The sequence below is a fragment of the Myotis brandtii genome, unplaced genomic scaffold, assembly GCF_000412655.1.
Source record: "Myotis brandtii unplaced genomic scaffold, ASM41265v1 scaffold612, whole genome shotgun sequence".
NCBI classification, from domain to species: domain Eukaryota; kingdom Metazoa; phylum Chordata; class Mammalia; order Chiroptera; family Vespertilionidae; genus Myotis; species Myotis brandtii.
The window spans coordinates 1,817,769-1,826,133 of NW_005370328.1; the positions used below are offsets into that span (position 1 = coordinate 1,817,769).

The window sequence follows — 8,365 nt, forward strand, 5'->3', positions numbered from 1 at the left end:
CTGAATTACTGTTTTAAACCTGAAGAGTTTTAAAAAAAACAACTTTGGGGCAGCGGAGTGCAGGGGGAATTTGTTCTGTGATATCTAAATCATCTAGGATTCTACTGGACGGCAGAGTGAAGCTTTGGTGAGGTCAGACCAGCACACTGGTGGTATTTGCAAACATCTGGAAAGAAGACATAAAAATAGATTATTATTTAGGCTCATGCATATTTATGTGTCATTGTGCATGCACATTTGTGCAATGCTGCATATTAGTTTCTGGTATTTTAGAAAAAAATAGATGGCCCTAATTATTGTCACTTCATTTTTTCCTCTAAATACCTTCTCTGGTGATTAAAAAAATAACTACAAAAAATGGCATAAAACCAACAACCCATAATATCTCTAGTAAGATGTCTTTTTTGGTCATCATGATTTCTGATAAAATTTTTTCTCTGTGTGTGTGTGTGTGTGTAAGATTTTTGTTTCAGTTTTGTTTCAGTATAGGTAATATGCCTATAATATACCTGCACTCTGAAAATCCGAGCCTAATTATTCTCAAATAATTCCACAAAAAATCTGAGTGTGAGCAGAAATAAGAGGTGATGTTTTAAAATGTGCTGATGGGCCCTGGCTAGGGTGGCTCAATTGGTAGGAGAGTCATCCCGTACACCAGAAAGTTGCAGATTCAATTCCTGATCAGGGCACAAACCTAGGTTTCATTTTGATCCCTGGTTGGGGGACATGTGGGAGGCAACAGATCAATGTTTATCTTTCTCTCCCCTCCCTTTACCTTCTCTCTAAAAGTCAATGAAAATGTCCTCGGATGAGGATATATATGCTGATGATAAGTCTCTTGGTTTCTAGAGACTTGTGCTTCCTAGTCACCCTGGTTTGATGACCACAATTTAAATGTAGTTTTCTTAAATAAAAAAAAAGCCAGGCCTGCCAGCATGGCTCAGTCATTCAGCATCAACCTATGAGCCAGGAGGTCACGGTTAGATTCCTGGTCAGGGCATACGCCTGGGTTGTGGCCTCAATCCCCAGTAGAGGGCATGCAAGAGGCAGTTGATCAATGATTCTCTCTCATCATTGATGTTTCTATCTCTCTCTCCCCTTTCTTCCTCTCTAAAATCAATAAAAATACATATTAAAAAATAGCCTGGGTGACTGATCAGAACCAAATCAAATGAGAACCCAGTTTCTCTTTTATTTCAATTTGACATTGTGGTTCCTGCAGGTTACAGACCACTGGGACTCAGGGAGAATCAGACACAGGAAATGGAAGTTAGGCAGGACTGGTGGCACAGAATCGCTTCTGATATTAGTCACTGGCCTTTGAGCAGCTCATACTGTGGTGTCCAGAGAAGCAAACATCTTCTAGAAATTCTCCTGAAGTCTCTGACACCCACTACATGCAGGGTGGCCATGTCTTAGCTCTCTTATTTAAAAAACACTGTGTCTATCAGATATCAAGAAGTGAAGCCTGAAAACATAAAGAAGAATTTATGTAATAAAACGTTTCTCTGTTAAGTCACTAAACAAATTCATAAAACATTGATGATAACACCTCTTTCCAAAATACAGAGTTGAATCGCCAAGGCTCCTTTCTCAGAATAATTCTTTTATTATATTTTATACACTGTTAATCTGTTCTTATAATTAAAAAGAAAAGATGTAACCAGGGAGGCTGGCTACTTCAAACATTCCAAAATCCTCAAGATCCTCAAGAGAAACAGGTGGCTACAGGCCAATTAGGTGCTGAGGGCCTGAAGGACACAGGAAGATTCATGTATCTTTAAAGTCTATATGGTTCTTCTATAAGCCACTTACCTCTCTCCTTTAAGACAGAAGGGGAAGCAAAGAGGAATGCTCACAGGAACTGATGATATAACACAGTGCAGCTGCTAATGCATATGCATGTGTCATGCAAATGTCCCCAGCAGAAGCACATTCTTCAGGGTAAACCTGCAACCAGATTCAGCCACAAAAGAGTTTCCAAATCAAACTGCTGACTCCTTTTTTCCCCCTTTCTTATCAAAACACCTCAACATACGTCTTACCAAGCAAAGTAAATCAAAAGAGCCACCTGGAGTTCCCCACGTCTTGCTTCTCCCTGGATATCCTGTGGGTTGCAAATTTGCAGATCAGTTTGTGAGCTGGAATAAGTGGCTGTGGTCCACTAAAATTCAAATAAGGACACATGAACGGAGACGTGACTTGGGGTGGTGCACATACAATCCAGTGTACAGGTAATGTGTTGTGGAATTGTATACCTGAAAGCTGTATAATTATGTTAACCAGTGTCACCCCAATATGTTCAATAAAAAAGGGGGAATAAGACGTTTTGGCAATGCTTATGCTAACTTTCCAAAGGCCTTATCTTTGCAAAAGAGATATTGTATATTACCAAATAATTATGTGTGATCATTTTTATTTTTTTCCTGCCTAAAGATGTATGTTGATTATACCTTTATCATACTATAAAAATGATCTGGGAGAACTCTCAGAGGAATGGTGAGCAATAGAACATGGTTTTCTTATCTTTATCTTTTCTATTCTTTTTTTTTTTTTATTGATTTTTTACAGAGAGGAAGGGAGAGGGATAGAGAGTTAGAAACATCGATGAGAGAGAAACATCGATCAGCTGCCTCCTGCACACTCCCTACTGGGGATGTGCCCGCAACCAAGGTACATGCCCTTGACCAAAATCGAACCTGGGACCCTTGAGTCCGCAGGCTGATGCTGTATCCACTGAGCCAAACCGGTTAGGGCATCTATTCTTGTAGTTTTAAATTTGGCAGATTCCACGAAAAGTTGATAGGAAAAGTAGATTCAAGCGAAGGACAAAAAGAGAGAGAATAAGAATCAGAAAAAAAAGTGGAAGGAAGTTGGGGAGCAATCTTGTCACATTAAATTTCCCAAAGCATCGGCACAGTTAGAGCATGTAGCTGTGAATTTACTGCAATGCAGGCTTCTCCTCGCAAGGTGCTGCATACTTATTGAAAAGTTCTGTATCCGGGAATGAAAAATGTCAAACAAGAAACTTCCCCTGTTACCTGGAGGGGACGTTAACCGGTGACTTGGGAGTGATTCGCTCCAACTTCTTTATGGCTGGGGGAGGGAGCACCGCTCTGACATTTTTTTATAGGGACGTCTGCTGACGCTAAGCACTTGGGAGCGCCAGGCAGTTGAGATTAGACTCGGAAAGAGGAATGAGTGCATATCTGGGGGATTCACCCGCCTGTGTGCGCTGCGGGGAGGAGAAGCAGGCTGGGCACTCTCTTTTGAAGGCGCCACTCCAGCAAAGCGCCATCCATTCTGGATGCAATTACTTAGGCTGAAATAGCGCTGGCTGCAGTGCCGCCCCTCTGCGTGCTGGGCTCGGAATATCGTCCTCCCTGCAGCCGGGACTTGCCTGGCCGCCCTGGAAGATCGCTCCCGAGTAGTCCAGGCTCCTGTGCAGCCGCCTAGCGAGCTAAATAGTCCCTGGTTTCCCTCGCCAGACAGCTGTGCGCTCCAAGCAGGCGATGCCGTCCCCCAGACCTGGGGCCCTGGGGTGTGTGGCTGAGCCTTGGAGAGCCCGGAGGGGGAAGGCCAAACCCAGACAAGGCAGCCGGTGGCTCCTTCTCTCTTTCCGCCGGGATTCTTGGCCACAGCTTCTGTTCATTCACAGAGAACCGGGTCCATTCAAAGAGCCCGGGCTGCACACTTGAGCTCAGGCCCCAGTCCCTCTGGATAGAAGGGGCTTCGGCGGTCTCCCCTCCCATTCCACCAACTCCCCCGCCCAGGGTCAAGCCACATGAAAGTCTGTACGGAGCCTGCTCCTTACAGGAGCTGGTCACTGAGTCTTTTCCTTTGTTGTTTTCCTGGAAGTGAGGCGAGAATACCCGTCCACAGAAGGAGGGAATGGTGGCCGGCACCCCCTCGCGCCCCAGGACACAGGCGATTCCTCACACGCATCTGGCGGCTGCTCAGCAGCTTCTCGGCTCATATACATATTTCGAGGGGGAGGCCTGGCGGCTGCTTCTTCGCCAGGTCAATGTGTTAATTAAAAGTTGGTCCGAGTTGGTCAGCACGCATTCCCAGATGTGCCGAACAGCATGCAATTAACACGTAAGGCACATCTTTTTGAAGAGACCAGAATGGCAACCACCCTCCCCCCAAAGAAACCCCACCCCGTCCTGCCCCCGCCCTTGGCATGAAATAGTCACTGCAAAGAAGGGAAAAGTCATTAAGAGACATAATTAAATGTGGGACGCTGATCGGGCAAAAAAAAATTCCCCGAAATCTATAGATTTCAAAAATAAATAGCAAATTGATTTTTTTAGGAGGAAGTGCAGGCACAAGATCCGTGTCCCTGCGTTCCCACCCCATGTATATTAAACAGCCGGTGAGCGGCTCACCACGAGGTGTGGTGACCAGGAGTGCCGGAGTCCCCGCGCCCCCACTCACCGCCTGCAATGGCTGAGAGCAGGAGGGGGATGGGGATGGGGGCTCAGGCAGCCAGATTGGTTTTGCAACCAGGGATAATTACGGGCCGGGCGTCCTGTGTATTTTTAGAAGTGCAGGGGAAGAGTGTGTGTGTGGTGACAGCGCCATTCTAGATAAAATACGCTCATATGAAGAGTAAAAGCAGTGTCTTCAGTGCCAGCGGAGGAGCTGGTCCGATTCCACTTGCCCAGGCTGCCCCTTCCTTCCCTTCCCCTTCCCTCCCCTCCCCTCCCTTCTCCGCGCTCTCTCTCTCTCCTCTCTCTCTCCTCTGCAACTTCCTCACTTCTCAGGGGTTGCAGAAGCCAGACAGAACTTGGTGCCCAGTTGGGGACTTTGACACCAACATGGGCCACAGAATCAACTTTTGGGTGATCATCCTAGACTTGTGTCTTTAGATGGTTTAGTTTCAGGCATGACAGGTGATTCCATCCCCAACACCACCTTTCTAACCAACTAATTGAAAGTGTCCTATGGAAAGGGCGTGCCTTATTGATAACACCCAATGAAGCAAATAATGGATTGGCAGTCTCTTGGCTATTCATCTGCTCCTTCTGGAATCCTGGGTGTGAGGGAGCGATGGATAGTGATGGATGGGGAGAAAAACAGAGAGAGAGAAAGAGAGGCGGTTGGGGGGGACGGACAGGGGCGCTAGGTAGAGAAGGGGTCGGCTGCAGATCCTTAGAAACGCATCAGATTTGTTGAGCGTCAGCTTGAAGAAGGCAGTCAGAGCCGTGATTTAAATGCGGGCAGCGTCATTGTTAACGAGTGTCCACCGACTCCCCCAGCCCCCTCTGCCTTCCTGCCGCTCCCTTCTTTTCTCCCTTTGGTAGGGTACAGAAGGTGAATAATGAAACCATTCTGCTAATAGTTTATGAGCCATGAGATTGGAAATGTATATGGATAGAACAGAGCACCAGACTAAAACCATTGGAAAGAAGCGCCAGGCTTGGCGGAGAAAGCTGCCGTGTCCTCTCTCCCCAGCCCGGAGCGGAATGGGACAATGGGACAGATGAGATCGCCTGGTGCCTCTCCCCTGTGTCCCAGGACAGCAGGTGGCTCCTTCTCCCCCAGCCCCTCACCCAGCTTGAGGGGCTGGAGCACGAGGGAGATGAATTGGGGCGATGGCGAGATAGCTTGCTCCGGAGATAATCCTTATCCCCAGGATTTTTCTCCCAGTGATGGGATCTAAAAAGATCTATCACCCCGGGCCTCTCTCCCCCAGGCAGCAAACAATAGACTTGAACTTCGCTCTGAAGACAGCCAAGGGGATGCTGTGCTTTGTCATTTTGTCCCCATAGGGCCTGTTCCCCCAGTACAAACACCCAGAACCTTTGAGAAACGCTGCAGGCACCGATTTGATCCTCACACTGGGCCCGAAAGCAGGTTCACACCCTCTTTCTTTTGGGGTGACTATCATTGCAAAGCCTGAGCTTCAGGGGTGGGAAGAGGGACACCTGAGGGGGGGGAGGTGTGGGTGGGTGAAAGGTGAGGCGCTGTCCTGGACCCACTCCTCCAGCCCACAGAGGGGCCGAGAAGCCAGAGTAAATCCTCAAAGCGAGCTGACACAGTGGCCCCAAGCCAATGGCCCGGGAGCGCCTGCCCTGGAGCTGCTCTGGGCTGGTGTAGGGGGCACCCCGCGGGTTGCAGGTCCCTGGGAAGCAAGGGAAGCCCCACTGTTTGCCAGCCTGAGTGCTGGGTGGGGGGGGAGCTGCCAAGGATGCCTGCCTGCCTGCCAGCTGGAGCCAGTGGCGCCTGGGGCGGTGGGCGCAGCCTGCAGGGAGTCCTCTCTGCTGCTGTCACCCTCCCCCGCCCCGCTGGCACCTCTGCCTTTTTGTCTCCTTCCAAACTTGACTGGATTCTGGGGACAACAAATAACTTTTCCGTGTCCGGGGGTAACTGATAGGAAGTAGTAGAGGAAGCGCCTGTGCAGAGTAACGCCCTGCACCCCAACTTCACAGGGGAGTCTCTTTGATTTTCTCTGGGTGTGGGGAGGCGAGGTATTTGATATTTCCGTTTATGGAGGGTGCGGTGGTGTTGGGCCAGGGTAAGCAGTGGTTCTCGGGCTCCCCCTCCCTCCTCAACTAGGGCTGCCTTTAGGCCCCTGAGCCCCCCCTCCCAGGCCTGGCGTGGAGGATGGAGCCTTTCAGGAGAGCAGTGCAGCCCCTCACCTGCTGACCCCCACCTGCTGACCCTCAGCTGCTGACCCTCACACACACAGCCTCCCCCCACCTGCAGCCTCTTACATGCTGACCCTCACCTGCAGCCTCCTCCCACCTGCAGCCCCTCATCTGCCCAGCCCTAAATCTCTCCAACCCCCACACCCACCCTACTGTTAATTCTGTTGCCCTTGGTTCCAGCGAGGCAGCAGGATCAATCCAGCGAAGCAAACTCCCAAAGTGGGGAGCTGGGAGTGGGCGCAGTGTCTGTGTTGTGGGGGGTGGGGGTGGGGGTGGCGGTAGTTTTGAGAAAGCGCCTAGAATGGACATGAAAGCTGAGCTAACCCAATTCTCACCCTGGCCCTGGTTCAAGGCGAGAGGGAGGGTGAACAGTGAGTGGTGTTCAGGATTCCGGGTCAAATAGACCCTACCTGGAGGACAGCAGGTGTGTGTGTGTGGGGGGGGGTTGGCCCTGGGGGGCTGGTGAGGAGGTCCCAGGCACCATCTGGCAGGACACGATTTCCAGGCAGAGGGAGAGCTGGCGGCCCCTTGCCTAGTGGGGACACCCTGATGTGCACCCTCGCTCTCCAGGCCAGGTAGGGCCTGAGGTCCAAGTCCAGTTGCTGAGAGGGGCGTTTGCCGGCCCTGGAGGGTTGCTGTTGCCCCTGGGAATGGATCCCCGCACTCCCTTGAGCCTTCTGTCCTCCCATCAACTCAGGGCTACCTCCATTCCCGTCCTGGATGTTGAAGAAAACCCCAAATCCTAGCCCACTTCCCCTTGGTTGCTCGCTCCCTGAATCACAGGGGAAAGCCGGCTGCGTGCCCCCCTCCGCCTCCTCACGCCTGCAGCCCAGCCTCAGAGCCCACAGCTCTCCTGGGTCTGCCCCTCCTGCCTGCTGCCGGCAGTGCCCACATGGGGGTGGCAGTGGGGCGGAGAGGAGCCCAGGTACATGGATGGGGAGGGTCCAGGTGCAGAGTGCCACCCCCTGTAAAACATAACTAAACTACTGTAAATCCTAATACAGTTACATTCCACCCCTCTCGGGGTTGGTCCCTTCCCAGATCCTGCTGGGAGAGCTGCGGGAAGGTGGTGGTAGGGTGGATCAGAAAAGGGGATCCCGCGCAAATGCACGCCCTCTCCTCTCATTTGTTAGTTGATTCCGCCTAAAAGTTGGCTATTTATAGGCTACACGCAGCCGCCAGAGTCCGCGAGGCCGCTGGAGTCTCCACGCCCGCTTCCCGGTGAGAAGTGAGAGCCGTCCCCGCGGGCCCCTCGGTGCGTCTGGACAGTGTCCTGCGACTTACTTGGTTTTGTTTCTGCCCACACACCGCGGGCAGCCGGGGAGAAGATCGCGGGGAGCCCCGAAAGGACCCACCAGTCCGACCATGTGAGTCCACACTGACCCCTTTCCCCTCTCCCCTCTCCCCTCTTCGCTCCGCCCACGCGGGCTGGTGGACACTGGGGAGGCGCAGCCAGCCCGCGGCCATCCACGCCCCCGAGGCTGGCCTCGACCTGTCCCTCTGCCCCTCTAACTCACTGACCTCCAGCTCCTTTCTTTTCCCTCCCCCTTTGATCTCTCCCTTTGCGTTCTCTATTTCCGTGCGCCTGAAACTCTCCTGCTCTCAACTTGCAGTGGAGTTTGCATCTGGTCACAGAAAGAGACTAGACTGGCCTTTATGTAGGAGGCGGGGTGGGCCCGGGCTTGTGTGTTTCGGAAAGAAAACTGTGGGGG

General features: G+C 51.4%; 1 protein-coding gene across 1 annotated transcript in view; it reads left to right on the forward strand.

Annotated features, from left to right (window-relative positions):
* Positions 1–7,677: 7,677 nt before the first annotated feature.
* ESRRG (estrogen-related receptor gamma) overlaps positions 7,678–8,365 on the forward strand; it is a 460,216-nt gene continuing 459,528 nt past the window's right edge. The window contains exon 1 of the mRNA XM_014528049.1: positions 7,678–8,020. Coding sequence (XP_014383535.1) covers positions 8,019–8,020 — 2 coding nt within the window. The 5' untranslated portion in view covers positions 7,678–8,018. The remainder of the gene's footprint in view (positions 8,021–8,365) is intronic.